At 39.1% G+C, this 18,254-nt stretch overlaps 3 protein-coding genes across 3 annotated transcripts; all 3 read right to left on the bottom strand.

Moving 5' to 3' along the window:
* Positions 1 to 400: 400 nt before the first annotated feature.
* On the bottom strand, positions 401 to 4,511 carry LOC144637950 (deoxyribonuclease-1-like). The gene is made up of 8 exons (XM_078497033.1): positions 4,181 to 4,511; positions 3,304 to 3,392; positions 3,117 to 3,203; positions 2,601 to 2,716; positions 1,991 to 2,258; positions 1,558 to 1,654; positions 1,155 to 1,206; positions 401 to 876 (listed from the first exon to the last, which is right to left on the bottom strand). Exons 1-8 carry the CDS (start codon positions 4,487 to 4,489, stop codon positions 500 to 502), a joined length of 1,395 nt encoding a protein of 464 aa, XP_078353159.1. The 5' UTR covers positions 4,490 to 4,511; the 3' UTR covers positions 401 to 499.
* Positions 4,512 to 7,187: 2,676 nt separating this feature from the next.
* LOC144637902 (deoxyribonuclease-1-like) lies at positions 7,188 to 11,298 on the bottom strand. The gene is made up of 8 exons (XM_078496992.1): positions 10,968 to 11,298; positions 10,091 to 10,179; positions 9,904 to 9,990; positions 9,388 to 9,503; positions 8,778 to 9,045; positions 8,345 to 8,441; positions 7,942 to 7,993; positions 7,188 to 7,663 (listed from the first exon to the last, which is right to left on the bottom strand). The coding sequence occupies exons 1-8, from the start codon at positions 11,274 to 11,276 to the stop codon at positions 7,287 to 7,289; spliced, it is 1,395 nt and encodes a 464-aa protein (XP_078353118.1). The 5' UTR covers positions 11,277 to 11,298; the 3' UTR covers positions 7,188 to 7,286.
* A 2,677-nt stretch (positions 11,299 to 13,975) lies between these two features.
* On the bottom strand, positions 13,976 to 18,250 carry LOC144637846 (deoxyribonuclease-1-like). Its single transcript, XM_078496933.1, has 8 exons — positions 17,768 to 18,250; positions 16,883 to 16,971; positions 16,696 to 16,782; positions 16,176 to 16,291; positions 15,566 to 15,833; positions 15,133 to 15,229; positions 14,730 to 14,781; positions 13,976 to 14,451 (listed from the first exon to the last, which is right to left on the bottom strand). Exons 1-8 carry the CDS (start codon positions 18,098 to 18,100, stop codon positions 14,075 to 14,077), a joined length of 1,419 nt encoding a protein of 472 aa, XP_078353059.1. The 5' UTR covers positions 18,101 to 18,250; the 3' UTR covers positions 13,976 to 14,074.
* Between the last annotated feature and the right edge of the window lie 4 nt (positions 18,251 to 18,254).

Here is an 18,254-nt window from a genome sequence, read left to right as displayed (position 1 = left end):
TTAAAAAAGGTTAGTTTCTATTGTCATTTTGTTTGTGCATTTAGATGATTTCTTAATTTGGTACCTTACGCATGCGCACAGCCACATCACAGTGGTTGACTGGACGGTAAGGACAGTGGCAGCCATCACTGAACATGTGAAAGAGGAATGTCAGTTTGACGTATGGGGATGAGTGCTAACCTACCTCTATCTGCTCTCAGGGAAGCGTAACGGAGGGGAGGGGAAGGATCAGCTGCCTCTTTAATGAACGTGATAGAAGAGGAAGGAGGGGGGGGGTGAGAGGTGCAATAAGCGAGGGGTGCAAAGTGCGAGGGGGGATCGGTAGGGTGAAGGACTTCAGGAAGGGGAGTTGGAATAATAACTATGATATCATACTACAAAAAAATGTAATGTCAGCCAGTGCGGAGAAGTCTTATTTTAATTGAACCACGAAATAAGAGCAGGAAATAATCGCTTAGAACTTAAAAAACAATCCGTTCATGATTCTGTCGATTTGTCATCAGTCTTGTAACAGAGCAATCCAGCAAGTTGTTTGGGGAGACGTTTTACAAACAATCTTGACAGTTCCGGTTTGCTTTTCCTTTACCCATACTTCATTCAGGTGGAACTCTGCATTTTGAGTCTGATCAAAAGAGATCATATTAACCTTTATCATATTATCTTTTATGACACGAATAGCATTCATAGCTTCTTTTAAGCTCTTAAAGTCTTTGCTGAACGTCACACTGTATGTTGTTTCCACTTTGAATCCTGCATCTTTGATTGCCTTCTTCTTCCTCATTCCATAAACAGTAGATCGTCTCAAGCTTGGATGCTGCTTCATTTTATAAGTGTATTCAACCGCCTTGGATATTTGAGCCATTGCTTTAGCTAACTCTGTCAGAAAAGAAAAAACAAATTCCAAACTTACTGCCATACATTTGTATAATGTTAGTTGTGGTAAATCAAAATAATTTCCTCAAGTGGCTTGCTTTCCATTTTTTCGTCACCTGTCTGTCTTTGGTGAACTTTTAACAGTAATCTGCGCTAGATATTTACCTCACAAGTTAGTCGTGTTGACCATGTAAGGAAAAAAGAAGCTATCAAATAGAATCAAATATCACATACAGAAATTGATCAGTTTATTCAAAAACCTAAAATGAACTGAGACTTACCTTTTGAGTAAAGTTGCATTTCTACGGGATAGTGATCGCTTACAAGTAATGCCTGAAATTAATCAACATTCGGTAATTTATTAGAAAATGGATCTCTAAATAGAGTGTATAGACGCCTCAAAATCACATTTTGTTACTATACACAAGACAGACTCGTACCAACGTCCAATTCTTTCCTTTAATTTTATCGTACGAGAAAAGCTCGTTATAAAAAAATGTCCGCTTTTCACTCCCCTTACTAAGGCTTGTTACTAAAAATTATTTCCAAATCCATTTTGATGGTTCCCCTGCAACAAAGGATATTGTACTCCGACATTGAAGCAAAAGCAAAAAAAAGCCAGTCTTGATATGAAACGCGTTAACAGAATAAAAATGACCACTCGGTAGATTACAGGGTCTTTACCATAGTTTTGTTGATGTTCAAATCTTCATCATATTTATAGCTTCCTGGACTTGATTCGCTGACTGCATCTAATATGGCGTCTCCAGCAACTACGAATCTAAAAATAACAGATAAAATGAAACGAGTCGACGTTGATAAAGATTAAGACATTATGACAGTACAAGAAATGGATTCTAACTCGTCTTTATCACAAAACAATTACAAGTTAATAGGACTAGAACACCCCTAAGTAAAATTCGTTGTCACAGCGTAAAATAGTCTTTTCTAATACAATGAATTTGAGGAGTGAAGTGCGTCATCATCACGAGCGCTTTATACTACACCTCCCACCCACCCCCCTACTCTGAGACTGAATTATTTTTACCGGCGCTGCATGAACACCGCTCTCACGAAAAAACTAAGCTGTCATCCAACAAAAACCTAAATTACTTGCCGATCATATGCACAGTGCCCTCCAGTCACAGTGGTGTCAACACAGTCAGAAATGAGCCAATGAAATCGATTGTCATTAGCCAAACGGTTGGTCTTCCAATCACTGTCACTCATATAACTGCAGGCGGCGTTTAAGTCACCGAGAATGATCACATTTGTGATGGCAAGCTTCTTGGTGACGTCATCATACACAGCGGCAAGCTCGTGAATTTCTTGATTAGCTTTGGACGGAGATGTATGGATAGCGACGAGTACGAAATCGGTTAGATCTGAAGATAAAGACACGAAAAGCAAGGATTATTTTGTAACCACCGCACAAATTAACCCAGTTACAGTTCAGCCATTTTTAATTAAAAACACGGCTTAAAAGGTTAAAACTTAACTTTTAAGGGAGAAAACCTCGAACGGTTTGGAGTCAGTTATAAGTTATCGTCCGAGTGAAAGTTGTATTATTTACCACAAGTTAAGATTGCAAATGAAAATTGTTATTCTACAATGACATCAAGGCGTAGTCTTTTCGCTACATACTCGTACTTAAACGGCTAATAACATGGTATTTTCTATCTTTTCTAAGGATTCCTTCAAGACAGAAATGCGAGATATTTACTTACTAGTTCGAGTGGAAGTAAAGTGCACAATGTACGGTTCTCTTTCAAATGTGTCTGTTTTTAGTTCTTCTTTCCCGTCATCGTAAACATAGGTGTGTTTAACAGATAAAACGTCCTTCCTAAAGTAATCAAAGCCACATAACACATTAAACGTATACTACAACCCGTCACCACTCTCGTCGGGCTAGTGAGACATACTTAGTTGTAAGCCTGATCATGTCTAGTTACTGCACCCAGTACCTAATGAAGAACGCAACACGTACACGCTGAAGGATAAGAACTTAGAACGCATAGGTCTTCTCTTGTTGATAATGTAGATGATACCCAGCATTCAGAAAGCAAATCGAAACAACCCTAACCCGGAAACAAAAACACAAGCAAAAGAAGTGCATAAGAAAAACGGACACACTCATTCTCCTTATGCTGTCCTCACTAGGAATAGGTATACAAGGAGAAGGAAAATCTTTGCTTTCCTGTCGGCTATTGTAACTCAAATCACCCGCACTATCAGGGACTGACCTATACAAGAATGCGTATTGTTCTTTACTGGAGGTTCTTCCAAGTCGCGGGCTGATGGTGATCTTGTACAGACCTTTGGTGGAATACCTACAGGATTCATTCGGAGAATAAAAAAAATACACTAACATGCACAAAAACTGACGCGCAATTGAAATACAACATTAATCTTGACTTGGTGTATACTGACTTGTTTACCAAGGACAGCAGCTGTTGAATCGCTTTTCCAGACGCGTCTCTGATCTCCTGAATGAGAATGACATCATAACGAAGAATAATCTGCAAATATCACGGCAGTCAAAAAAGAGTTCACATGGGACAAGAATACTTAAAAATATATACTACCAGCAGTCTTTATCATTCTACAGAAACCGCGAGCGGTACGAACGAATTCCGAATGCCGCGCGGCATTCGGGAAGTATTGTCGTCACCGCCATTAAGAACTCACCGCTTGTTGGTCCTTGTTCATGCGGCATGACAGTAATTTCAAGTTCACTTCGGTTTTGGCAGAAAAATCGACACTGCAAGCAGTTAAATGATGCTTTACAGCAGTAAAAATAGTAAATCGTAAAATTATGTCACGCATTTATTTACTTATATATTTACGTGTCGATTTTTGCCGCTTTCACAACCCAAGGCCAGAAATGCAACCTACTACATAAAGGCAAAACTTCTAATTTCTGGATCTTCAGTTCCAGATACATCTCTGCAAGTTCGATTGGCTATATTTTCACTTTTGTGTTTACATTTAAATCGTGGAAAGGCGATTGTTACAGTAAAAACACTAAACAAAAGGCAACTTTTTGGCTTGAGTAACATGAATTTTTTCTCACAAGCGAGCGATACAAATTTTACTTTTACAACAGACGTCACGTGACGTCACTGTATAGATACTCGCGACAAAGCTTTCCGAGATTCAACGATAGAGTCCATACACACACAACAAAAATCAAAACGAAAAAAACAAAAAAAACAAGAGCCACCAGTGTTGCTAGTGTTATATTGTAGTAAGATGCACTCTCCAAGATTTTTGAAACATCGACAAAATGCAAGGACAACATACCAACCTTGACAAGAATATCTGGCACACCTGGTGTTGCCATTTTCTTGGTACCAAATGTTCGTACGTTGAAAGCTGCAAGCTTAAGGTTGGATGGATCAGAGCTCACACTTCGTCGCTTTTTCTGAGGGCTTGACACAATCGAACTTGTCTCGCTTCTTTTCGTCTGCTCACCGTGTTCGTCACGAAAGCCAAAGGATGTCTGGATAATACTGTCTGCATGCAGTGTATTGCGCTGCACTGAGTCCAAGACATGGTTGGTGTGCACCAGAGACAATGTCGCAGCACAAAATACCAGGACCAGGCTTAAATCCATTTTACCCTCACCAACAACCCACATGAACAAAGCTGTCCTAACGAACCAAACGCGTTTTATACATAAATAAGTCCCACGGGGCCTCTTATGATTGACGTAAAATTAAAACGAAAATATCACATTACTTTTCAAGAAAAGTACGCCAGTAAGAAAAACAAACAGAATCTCAGAGGTTCTACTTCAGACGGGACTATACAAACTTGATCGCGTAAACTTTGTCTTTATCGTTGTTTTGATCTAGAAATTCTGAATACTATGTCTTAATATAGATGCATATCTAATTTTAATTTGGGTACGAAAAAAGTTGTTGTTGGTGGTGGTGGTGGTCATTTTAAAAAGAACGTTAAATATATCACAGAGAGGTCAATAATGGAGGACTGAAAACACAAACTGTTGATTTTCAGCCTTTAGCAAATAGTGGGGGAATGGGAAACGTCGCAGTGTCGCAGCGTTTACATTACCCTGCAAGAAAACGCTAAAAGTATCGGGAAAGTATTAAATTGTAAGGAGAATGGGCTCTCCTCACTGGCTCTCATGCATATCAAGTATCAGTATGCCTGTCGATCTGGACGAAATTATCAATCTATTTCAAGGCCTTCACCCGAGGATGATGCAATTGTCAAGTTTGCTTTACGAATAGTCCTGTAGTGAATTAGTTAGTAAGTGGCCTCAATATATCCTAGTGACCTAGTATTATATGTAGTACTAGTGGTAACCACAGGTTAGAAAGTGCGGGCCTTGACGCACTTAGAAAAGGTACTGGTACGAGAGTGAGTAATTTTAGATGGCAGTGTCGATAAATAAATGATTAAATGGACAAAAGACAATTATCCCGAGTAACGCGTCACGCAAGGAATGCGTGTTTTTATCGTTTTGGGAAGTGTAATCGAGCACGCGGTGTGAATTGAGATGTGATTTTTCTCAATCGGTAAACTCGCTATGTTGTGCTCGCCTTTTATTAACGTGGCGCGATTAATGATAAATCACGCTTAATTGCCGCTAACCGGCCGCGAACCAGTCAGAGTTGTCTTTTGTCGGATTGACAGTTTAGTGAACTGTAGTCGGACACGCGGTGTGAATTGAGATGTGATTTTCCTCGGTTGATAAACTCGCTATGTTGTCAGTGTTATAACGAATTTCTCGAGAAAAACCGTTTTTGGAATCATCTGCTTTGCCGTGGTTTATGCGTGATACAATCAGAGCAAATTTTCGCAAAAGCAACACCCGTAAAACACGTCTGCAAATTGTAATGTTTGCAATCTTTCATGTGACAGAATGACAATTGTTCTTGGAGAACAGATTTTCTCTTCCGGTGTTACGACAAACTGTCGTGATTGACACATTTTTCGCATTCCGATCGTTCTTAGTGGAAGAACAAAATTTTCAACTTCCGTTTTCTGTTCGCTTTTTATTAACGTGGCGCGCACGCGTAAAACGCAATCCGCTGGTCACTGTCAAGATTAGGGTTGCGGGCCTCTCTTGGGCCCGCAAAAAATAATCCCATCGTTGAAAAATATTTCCTTGACAGGCGTTCGGGATTTGATAAATGGAGTATCAATAGACGAAAGGCGGGGAATAAAATTTCGGGGGACCCAGGTGATACGTGTATTTAGTGCATATAGACGCTTTGACGCTGCTTTTAGTACATTGACGGTGGAACCGAGGGGTGGGGGGCTTAAGCTTTTACCCTGAGATGCCTTTGCAGCACACGTCAAGCTTTTGTAAAACGTTTAGTGTACTAAGCCGGTATGTAAATGTATCAAGTTAACAAAACTCCGGAAATATTGTTGTTATGACTAAAAATACCTGTTATTTTACACTCCATCGAGTTTGAAATATTGACGTCAGCTACGCGCCTGGTGAATGATAATGTGTCAGCGAAAATCTCAGTATCTTTACTATATAGACTCTCGGTTTTAGGCCATCGTAACTTGTCTAACTTGATTAAAAATATAACACAAACAGCGGTAATGTTTTTTACCATTACCGCTGTTTGTGTTATATTTTTTATCTTTACTAGTTTGCACAATTTGTTTTGTGCAAATCGTTATTTCATTGTATTTTATTTATTATTATTTTTCTCTTTCATCATCTGTTTTTCGTCATCTGTCAATCCTGTTATTTTTCGAATTTAAATTTAGTTGTACTTTCATTTTAACGGTTTCTTCTAGCTTCTGAAGATGCATGTTGAAGCATACGAAACGTCAAGTAAAAGGTCTATTTTTTTCTAACAATGCGTTTGTCCGTAATGTTTATCACCGCAGTTTGCGTGTTATTTTTAGATATTTTTTTTTTGTTAAAAAAGGTTAGTTTCTATTGTCATTTTGTTTGTGCATTTAGATGATTTCTTAATTTGGTACCTTACGCATGCGCACAGCCACATCACAGTGGTTGACTGGACGGTAAGGACAGTGGCAGCCATCACTGAACATGTGAAAGAGGAATGTCAGTTTGACGTATGGGGATGAGTGCTAACCTACCTCTATCTGCTCTCAGGGAAGCGTAACGGAGGGGAGGGGAAGGATCAGCTGCCTCTTTAATGAACGTGATAGAAGAGGAAGGAGGGGGGGGGGTGAGAGGTGCAATAAGCGAGGGGTGCAAAGTGCGAGGGGGGGATCGGTAGGGTGAAGGACTTCAGGAAGGGGAGTTGGAATAATAACTATGATATCATACTACAAAAAAATGTAATGTCAGCCAGTGCGGAGAAGTCTTATTTTAATTGAACCACGAAATAAGAGCAGGAAATAATCGCTTAGAACTTAAAAAACAATCCGTTCATGATTCTGTCGATTTGTCATCAGTCTTGTAACAGAGCAATCCAGCAAGTTGTTTGGGGAGACGTTTTACAAACAATCTTGACAGTTCCGGTTTGCTTTTCCTTTACCCATACTTCATTCAGGTGGAACTCTGCATTTTGAGTCTGATCAAAAGAGATCATATTAACCTTTATCATATTATCTTTTATGACACGAATAGCATTCATAGCTTCTTTTAAGCTCTTAAAGTCTTTGCTGAACGTCACACTGTATGTTGTTTCCACTTTGAATCCTGCATCTTTGATTGCCTTCTTCTTCCTCATTCCATAAACAGTAGATCGTCTCAAGCTTGGATGCTGCTTCATTTTATAAGTGTATTCAACCGCCTTGGATATTTGAGCCATTGCTTTAGCTAACTCTGTCAGAAAAGAAAAAACAAATTCCAAACTTACTGCCATACATTTGTATAATGTTAGTTGTGGTAAATCAAAATAATTTCCTCAAGTGGCTTGCTTTCCATTTTTTCGTCACCTGTCTGTCTTTGGTGAACTTTTAACAGTAATCTGCGCTAGATATTTACCTCACAAGTTAGTCGTGTTGACCATGTAAGGAAAAAAGAAGCTATCAAATAGAATCAAATATCACATACAGAAATTGATCAGTTTATTCAAAAACCTAAAATGAACTGAGACTTACCTTTTGAGTAAAGTTGCATTTCTACGGGATAGTGATCGCTTACAAGTAATGCCTGAAATTAATCAACATTCGGTAATTTATTAGAAAATGGATCTCTAAATAGAGTGTATAGACGCCTCAAAATCACATTTTGTTACTATACACAAGACAGACTCGTACCAACGTCCAATTCTTTCCTTTAATTTTATCGTACGAGAAAAGCTCGTTATAAAAAAATGTCCGCTTTTCACTCCCCTTACTAAGGCTTGTTACTAAAAATTATTTCCAAATCCATTTTGATGGTTCCCCTGCAACAAAGGATATTGTACTCCGACATTGAAGCAAAAGCAAAAAAAAGCCAGTCTTGATATGAAACGCGTTAACAGAATAAAAATGACCACTCGGTAGATTACAGGGTCTTTACCATAGTTTTGTTGATGTTCAAATCTTCATCATATTTATAGCTTCCTGGACTTGATTCGCTGACTGCATCTAATATGGCGTCTCCAGCAACTACGAATCTAAAAATAACAGATAAAATGAAACGAGTCGACGTTGATAAAGATTAAGACATTATGACAGTACAAGAAATGGATTCTAACTCGTCTTTATCACAAAACAATTACAAGTTAATAGGACTAGAACACCCCTAAGTAAAATTCGTTGTCACAGCGTAAAATAGTCTTTTCTAATACAATGAATTTGAGGAGTGAAGTGCGTCATCATCACGAGCGCTTTATACTACACCTCCCACCCACCCCCCTACTCTGAGACTGAATTATTTTTACCGGCGCTGCATGAACACCGCTCTCACGAAAAAACTAAGCTGTCATCCAACAAAAACCTAAATTACTTGCCGATCATATGCACAGTGCCCTCCAGTCACAGTGGTGTCAACACAGTCAGAAATGAGCCAATGAAATCGATTGTCATTAGCCAAACGGTTGGTCTTCCAATCACTGTCACTCATATAACTGCAGGCGGCGTTTAAGTCACCGAGAATGATCACATTTGTGATGGCAAGCTTCTTGGTGACGTCATCATACACAGCGGCAAGCTCGTGAATTTCTTGATTAGCTTTGGACGGAGATGTATGGATAGCGACGAGTACGAAATCGGTTAGATCTGAAGATAAAGACACGAAAAGCAAGGATTATTTTGTAACCACCGCACAAATTAACCCAGTTACAGTTCAGCCATTTTTAATTAAAAACACGGCTTAAAAGGTTAAAACTTAACTTTTAAGGGAGAAAACCTCGAACGGTTTGGAGTCAGTTATAAGTTATCGTCCGAGTGAAAGTTGTATTATTTACCACAAGTTAAGATTGCAAATGAAAATTGTTATTCTACAATGACATCAAGGCGTAGTCTTTTCGCTACATACTCGTACTTAAACGGCTAATAACATGGTATTTTCTATCTTTTCTAAGGATTCCTTCAAGACAGAAATGCGAGATATTTACTTACTAGTTCGAGTGGAAGTAAAGTGCACAATGTACGGTTCTCTTTCAAATGTGTCTGTTTTTAGTTCTTCTTTCCCGTCATCGTAAACATAGGTGTGTTTAACAGATAAAACGTCCTTCCTAAAGTAATCAAAGCCACATAACACATTAAACGTATACTACAACCCGTCACCACTCTCGTCGGGCTAGTGAGACATACTTAGTTGTAAGCCTGATCATGTCTAGTTACTGCACCCAGTACCTAATGAAGAACGCAACACGTACACGCTGAAGGATAAGAACTTAGAACGCATAGGTCTTCTCTTGTTGATAATGTAGATGATACCCAGCATTCAGAAAGCAAATCGAAACAACCCTAACCCGGAAACAAAAACACAAGCAAAAGAAGTGCATAAGAAAAACGGACACACTCATTCTCCTTATGCTGTCCTCACTAGGAATAGGTATACAAGGAGAAGGAAAATCTTTGCTTTCCTGTCGGCTATTGTAACTCAAATCACCCGCACTATCAGGGACTGACCTATACAAGAATGCGTATTGTTCTTTACTGGAGGTTCTTCCAAGTCGCGGGCTGATGGTGATCTTGTACAGACCTTTGGTGGAATACCTACAGGATTCATTCGGAGAATAAAAAAAATACACTAACATGCACAAAAACTGACGCGCAATTGAAATACAACATTAATCTTGACTTGGTGTATACTGACTTGTTTACCAAGGACAGCAGCTGTTGAATCGCTTTTCCAGACGCGTCTCTGATCTCCTGAATGAGAATGACATCATAACGAAGAATAATCTGCAAATATCACGGCAGTCAAAAAAGAGTTCACATGGGACAAGAATACTTAAAAATATATACTACCAGCAGTCTTTATCATTCTACAGAAACCGCGAGCGGTACGAACGAATTCCGAATGCCGCGCGGCATTCGGGAAGTATTGTCGTCACCGCCATTAAGAACTCACCGCTTGTTGGTCCTTGTTCATGCGGCATGACAGTAATTTCAAGTTCACTTCGGTTTTGGCAGAAAAATCGACACTGCAAGCAGTTAAATGATGCTTTACAGCAGTAAAAATAGTAAATCGTAAAATTATGTCACGCATTTATTTACTTATATATTTACGTGTCGATTTTTGCCGCTTTCACAACCCAAGGCCAGAAATGCAACCTACTACATAAAGGCAAAACTTCTAATTTCTGGATCTTCAGTTCCAGATACATCTCTGCAAGTTCGATTGGCTATATTTTCACTTTTGTGTTTACATTTAAATCGTGGAAAGGCGATTGTTACAGTAAAAACACTAAACAAAAGGCAACTTTTTGGCTTGAGTAACATGAATTTTTTCTCACAAGCGAGCGATACAAATTTTACTTTTACAACAGACGTCACGTGACGTCACTGTATAGATACTCGCGACAAAGCTTTCCGAGATTCAACGATAGAGTCCATACACACACAACAAAAATCAAAACGAAAAAAACAAAAAAAACAAGAGCCACCAGTGTTGCTAGTGTTATATTGTAGTAAGATGCACTCTCCAAGATTTTTGAAACATCGACAAAATGCAAGGACAACATACCAACCTTGACAAGAATATCTGGCACACCTGGTGTTGCCATTTTCTTGGTACCAAATGTTCGTACGTTGAAAGCTGCAAGCTTAAGGTTGGATGGATCAGAGCTCACACTTCGTCGCTTTTTCTGAGGGCTTGACACAATCGAACTTGTCTCGCTTCTTTTCGTCTGCTCACCGTGTTCGTCACGAAAGCCAAAGGATGTCTGGATAATACTGTCTGCATGCAGTGTATTGCGCTGCACTGAGTCCAAGACATGGTTGGTGTGCACCAGAGACAATGTCGCAGCACAAAATACCAGGACCAGGCTTAAATCCATTTTACCCTCACCAACAACCCACATGAACAAAGCTGTCCTAACGAACCAAACGCGTTTTATACATAAATAAGTCCCACGGGGCCTCTTATGATTGACGTAAAATTAAAACGAAAATATCACATTACTTTTCAAGAAAAGTACGCCAGTAAGAAAAACAAACAGAATCTCAGAGGTTCTACTTCAGACGGGACTATACAAACTTGATCGCGTAAACTTTGTCTTTATCGTTGTTTTGATCTAGAAATTCTGAATACTATGTCTTAATATAGATGCATATCTAATTTTAATTTGGGTACGAAAAAAGTTGTTGTTGGTGGTGGTGGTGGTCATTTTAAAAAGAACGTTAAATATATCACAGAGAGGTCAATAATGGAGGACTGAAAACACAAACTGTTGATTTTCAGCCTTTAGCAAATAGTGGGGGAATGGGAAACGTCGCAGTGTCGCAGCGTTTACATTACCCTGCAAGAAAACGCTAAAAGTATCGGGAAAGTATTAAATTGTAAGGAGAATGGGCTCTCCTCACTGGCTCTCATGCATATCAAGTATCAGTATGCCTGTCGATCTGGACGAAATTATCAATCTATTTCAAGGCCTTCACCCGAGGATGATGCAATTGTCAAGTTTGCTTTACGAATAGTCCTGTAGTGAATTAGTTAGTAAGTGGCCTCAATATATCCTAGTGACCTAGTATTATATGTAGTACTAGTGGTAACCACAGGTTAGAAAGTGCGGGCCTTGACGCACTTAGAAAAGGTACTGGTACGAGAGTGAGTAATTTTAGATGGCAGTGTCGATAAATAAATGATTAAATGGACAAAAGACAATTATCCCGAGTAACGCGTCACGCAAGGAATGCGTGTTTTTATCGTTTTGGGAAGTGTAATCGAGCACGCGGTGTGAATTGAGATGTGATTTTTCTCAATCGGTAAACTCGCTATGTTGTGCTCGCCTTTTATTAACGTGGCGCGATTAATGATAAATCACGCTTAATTGCCGCTAACCGGCCGCGAACCAGTCAGAGTTGTCTTTTGTCGGATTGACAGTTTAGTGAACTGTAGTCGGACACGCGGTGTGAATTGAGATGTGATTTTCCTCGGTTGATAAACTCGCTATGTTGTCAGTGTTATAACGAATTTCTCGAGAAAAACCGTTTTTGGAATCATCTGCTTTGCCGTGGTTTATGCGTGATACAATCAGAGCAAATTTTCGCAAAAGCAACACCCGTAAAACACGTCTGCAAATTGTAATGTTTGCAATCTTTCATGTGACAGAATGACAATTGTTCTTGGAGAACAGATTTTCTCTTCCGGTGTTACGACAAACTGTCGTGATTGACACATTTTTCGCATTCCGATCGTTCTTAGTGGAAGAACAAAATTTTCAACTTCCGTTTTCTGTTCGCTTTTTATTAACGTGGCGCGCACGCGTAAAACGCAATCCGCTGGTCACTGTCAAGATTAGGGTTGCGGGCCTCTCTTGGGCCCGCAAAAAATAATCCCATCGTTGAAAAATATTTCCTTGACAGGCGTTCGGGATTTGATAAATGGAGTATCAATAGACGAAAGGCGGGGAATAAAATTTCGGGGGACCCAGGTGATACGTGTATTTAGTGCATATAGACGCTTTGACGCTGCTTTTAGTACATTGACGGTGGAACCGAGGGGTGGGGGGCTTAAGCTTTTACCCTGAGATGCCTTTGCAGCACACGTCAAGCTTTTGTAAAACGTTTAGTGTACTAAGCCGGTATGTAAATGTATCAAGTTAACAAAACTCCGGAAATATTGTTGTTATGACTAAAAATACCTGTTATTTTACACTCCATCGAGTTTGAAATATTGACGTCAGCTACGCGCCTGGTGAATGATAATGTGTCAGCGAAAATCTCAGTATCTTTACTATATAGACTCTCGGTTTTAGGCCATCGTAACTTGTCTAACTTGATTAAAAATATAACACAAACAGCGTTAATGTTTTTAACCATTACCGCTGTTTGTGTTATATTTTTTATCTTTACTAGTTTGCACAATTTGTTTTGTGCAAATCGTTATTTCATTGTATTTTATTTATTATTATTTTTCTCTTTCATCATCTGTTTTTCGTCATCTGTCAATCCTGTTATTTTTCGAATTTAAATTTAGTTGTACTTTCATTTTAACGGTTTCTTCTAGCTTCTGAAGATGCATGTTGAAGCATACGAAACGTCAAGTAAAAGGTCTATTTTTTTCTAACAATGCGTTTGTCCGTAATGTTTATCACCGCAGTTTGCGTGTTATTTTTAGATATTTTTTTTTGTTAAAAAAGGTTAGTTTCTATTGTCATTTTGTTTGTGCATTTAGATGATTTCTTAATTTGGTACCTTACGCATGCGCACAGCCACATCACAGTGGTTGACTGGACGGTAAGGACAGTGGCAGCCATCACTGAACATGTGAAAGAGGAATGTCAGTTTGACGTATGGGGATGAGTGCTAACCTACCTCTATCTGCTCTCAGGGAAGCGTAACGGAGGGGAGGGGAAGGATCAGCTGCCTCTTTAATGAACGTGATAGAAGAGGAAGGAGGGGGGGGGGGGGTGAGAGGTGCAATAAGCGAGGGGTGCAAAGTGCGAGGGGGGATCGGTAGGGTGAAGGACTTCAGGAAGGGGAGTTGGAATAATAACTATGATATCATACTACAAAAAGATGTAATGTCAGCCAGTGCGGAGAAGTCTTATTTTAATTGAACCACGAAATAAGAGCAGGAAATAATCGCTTAGAACTTAAAAAACAATCCGTTCATGATTCTGTCGATTTGTCATCAGTCTTGTAACAGAGCAATCCAGCAAGTTGTTTGGGGAGACGTTTTACAAACAATCTTGACAGTTCCGGTTTGCTTTTCCTTTACCCATACTTCATTCAAGTGGAACTCTGCATTTTGAGTCTGATCAAAAGAGATCATATTAACCTTTATCATATTATCTTTTATGACACGAATAGCATTCATAGCTTCTTTTAAGCTCTTAAAGTCTTTGCTGAACGTCACACTGTATGTTGTTTCCACTTTGAATCCTGCATCTTTGATTGCCTTCTTCTTCCTCATTCCATAAACAGTAGATCGTCTCAAGCTTGGATGCTGCTTCATTTTATAAGTGTATTCAACCGCCTTGGATATTTGAGCCATTGCTTTAGCTAACTCTGTCAGAAAAGAAAAAACAAATTCCAAACTTACTGCCATACATTTTTATAATGTTAGTTGTGGTAAATCAAAATAATTTCCTCAAGTGGCTTGCTTTCCATTTTTTCGTCACCTGTCTGTCTTTGGTGAACTTTTAACAGTAATCTGCGCTAGATATTTACCTCACAAGTTAGTCGTGTTGACCATGTAAGGAAAAAAGAAGCTATCAAATAGAATCAAATATCACATACAGAAATTGATCAGTTTATTCAAAAACCTAAAATGAACTGAGACTTACCTTTTGAGTAAAGTTGCATTTCAACGGGATAGTGATCGCTTACAAGTAATGCCTGAAATTAATCAACATTCGGTAATTTATTAGATAATGGATCTCTAAATAGAGTGTATAGACGCCTCAAAATCACATTTTGTTACTATACACAAGACAGACTCGTACCAACGTCCAATTCTTTCCTTTAATTTTATCGTACGAGAAAAGCTCGTTATAAAAAAATGTCCGCTTTTCACTCCCCTTACTAAGGCTTGTTACTAAAAATTATTTCCAAATCCATTTTGATGGTTCCCCTGCAACAAAGGATATTGTACTCCGACATTGAAGCAAAAGCAAAAAAAAGCCAGTCTTGATATAAAACGCGTTAACAGAATAAAAATGGCCACTCGGTAGATTACAGGGTCTTTACCATAGTTTTGTTGATGTTCAAATCTTCATCATATTTATAGCTTCCTGGACTTGATTCGCTGACTGCATCTAATATGGCGTCTCCAGCAACTACGAATCTAAAAATAACAGATAAAATGAAACGAGTCGACGTTGATGAAGATTAAGACATTATGACAGTACAAGAAATGGATTCTAACTCGTCTTTATCACAAAACAATTACAAGTTAATAGGACTAGAACACCCCTAAGTAAAATTCGTTGTCACAGCGTAAAATAGTCTTTTCTAATCCAATGAATTTGAGGAGTGAAGTGGGTCATCATCACGAGCGCTTTATACTACACCTCCCACCCACACCCCTACTCTGAGACTGGATTATTTTTACCGGCGCTGCATGAACTCCGCTCTCACGAAAAAACTTAGCTGTCATCCAACAAAAACCTAAATTACTTGCCGATCATATGCACAGTGCCCTCCAGTCACAGTGGTGTCAACACAGTCAGAAATGAGCCAATGAAATCGATTGTCATTAGCCAAACGGTTGGTCTTCCAATCACTGTCACTCATATAACTGCAGGCGGCGTTTAAGTCACCGAGAATGATCACATTTGTGATGGCAAGCTTCTTGGTGACGTCATCATACACAGCGGCAAGCTCGTGGATTTCTTGATTAGCTTTGGACGGAGATGTATGGATAGCGACGAGTACGAAATCGGTTAGATCTGAAGATAAAGACACGAAAAGCAAGGATTATTTTGTAACCACCGCACAAATTAACCCAGTTACAGTTCAGCCATTTTTAATTAAAAACACGGCTTAAAAGGTTAAAACTTAACTTTTAAGGGAGAAAACCTCGAACGCTTTGGAGTCAGTTATAAGTTATCTTCCTAGTGAAAGTTGTATTATTTACCACAAGTTAAGATCGCAAATGAAAATTGTTATTCTACAATGACATCAAGGCGCAGTCTTTTCGATACATACTCGCACTTAAACGGCTAATAACATGGTATTTTCTATCTTTTCTAAGGATTCCTTCAAGACAGAAATGCGAGATATTTACTTACTAGTTCGAGTGGAAGTAAAGTGCACAATGTACGGTTCTCTTTCAAATGTGTCTGTTTTTAGCTCTTCTTTCCCGTCATCGTAAACATAGGTGTGTTTAACAGATAAAACGTCCTTCCTAAAGTAATCAAAGCCACATAACACATTAAACGTATACTACAATCCGTCACCACTCTCGTCGGGCTAGTGAGACATACTTAGTTGTAAGCCTGATCATGTCTAGTTACTGCACCCAGTACCTAATGAAGAACGCAACACGTACACGCTGAAGGATAAGAACTTAGAACGCATAGGTCTTCTCTTGTTGATAATGTAGATGATACCCAGCATTCAGAAAGCAAATCGAAACAACCCTAACCCGGAAACAAAAACACAAGCAAAAGAAGTGCATAAGAAAAACGGACACACTCATTCTCCTTATGCTGTCCTCACTAGGAATAGGTATAAACACAAGGAGAAGGAAAATCTTTGCTTTCCTGTCGGCTATTGTAACTCAAATCACCCGCACTATCAGGGACTGACCTGTACAAGAATGCGTATTGTTCTTTACTGGAGGTTCTTCCAAGTCGCGGGCTCATGGTGATCTTGTACAGACCTTTGGTGGAATACCTACAGGATTCATTCGGAGAATAAAAAAAATACACTAACATGCACAAAAACTGACGCGCAATTGAAATACAACATTAATCTTGACTTGGTGTATACTGACTTGTTTACCAAGGACAGCAGCTGTTGAATCGCTTTTCCAGACGCGTCTCTGATCTCCTGAATGAGAATGACATCATAACGAAGAATAATCTGCAAATATCACGGCAGTCAAAAAAGAGTTCACATGGGACAAGAATACTTAAAAACATATACTACCAGCAGTCTTTATCATTCTACAGAAACCGCGAGCGGTACGAACGAATTCCGAATGCCGCGCGGCATTCGGGATGTATTGTCGTCACCGCCATTAAGAACTCACCGCTTGTTGGTCCTTGTTCATGCGGCATGACAGTAATTTCAAGTTCACTTCGGTTTTGGCAGAAAAATCGACACTGCAAGCAGTTAAATGATGCTTTACAGCAGTAAAAATAGTAAATCGTAAAATTATGTCACGCATTTATTTACTTCTATATTTACGTGTCGATTTTTGCCGCTTTCACAACCCAAGGCCAGAAATGCAACCTACTACATAAAGGCAAAACTTCTAATTTCTGGATCTTCAGTTCCAGATACATCTCTGCAAGTTCGATTGGCTATATTTTCACTTTTGTGTTTACATTTAAATCGTGGAAAGGCGATTGTTACAGTAAAATCACTAAACAAAAGGCAACTTTTTGGCTTGAGTAACATGAATTTTTTCTCACAAGCGAGCGATACAAATTTTACTTTTACAACAGACGTCACGTGACGTCACTGTATAGATACTCGCGACAAAGCTTTCCGAGATTCAACGATAGAGTCCATACACACACAACAAAAATCAAAACGAAAAAAAAAAAAAAAAAAAAAAAACAAGAGCCACCAGTGTTGCTAGTGTTATATTGTAGTAAGATGCACTCTCCAAGATTTTTGAAACATCGACAAAATGCAAGGACAACATACCAACCTTGACAAGAATATCTGGCACACCTGGTGTTGCCATTTTCTTGGTACCAAATGTTCGTACGTTGAAAGCTGCAAGCTTAAGGTTGGATGGATCAGAGCTCACACTTCGTCGCTTTTTCTGAGGGCTTGACACAATCGAACTTGTCTCGCTTCTTTTCGTCTGCTCACCGTGTTCGTCACGAAAGCCAAAGGATGTCTGGATAATACTGTCTGCATGCAGTGTATTGCGCTGCACTGAGTCCAAGACATGGTTGGTGTGCACCAGAGACAATGTCGCAGCACAAAATACCAGGACCAGGCTTAAATCCATTTTACCCTCACCAACAACCCACATGAACAAAGCTGTCCTAACGAACCAAACGCGTTTTATACATAAATAAGTCCCACGGGGCCTCTTATGATTGACGTAAAATTAAAACGAAAATATCACATTACTTTACAAGAAAAGTACGCCAGTAAGAAAAAACAAACAGAATCTCAGAGGTTCT

Source organism: Oculina patagonica, chromosome 14 (genome assembly GCF_052425735.1).
Source record: "Oculina patagonica isolate OP01 chromosome 14, crgOcupat, whole genome shotgun sequence".
NCBI classification, from domain to species: Eukaryota; Metazoa; Cnidaria; class Anthozoa; order Scleractinia; family Oculinidae; genus Oculina; species Oculina patagonica.
This window is presented reverse-complemented; position numbering and strand designations above follow the sequence as displayed.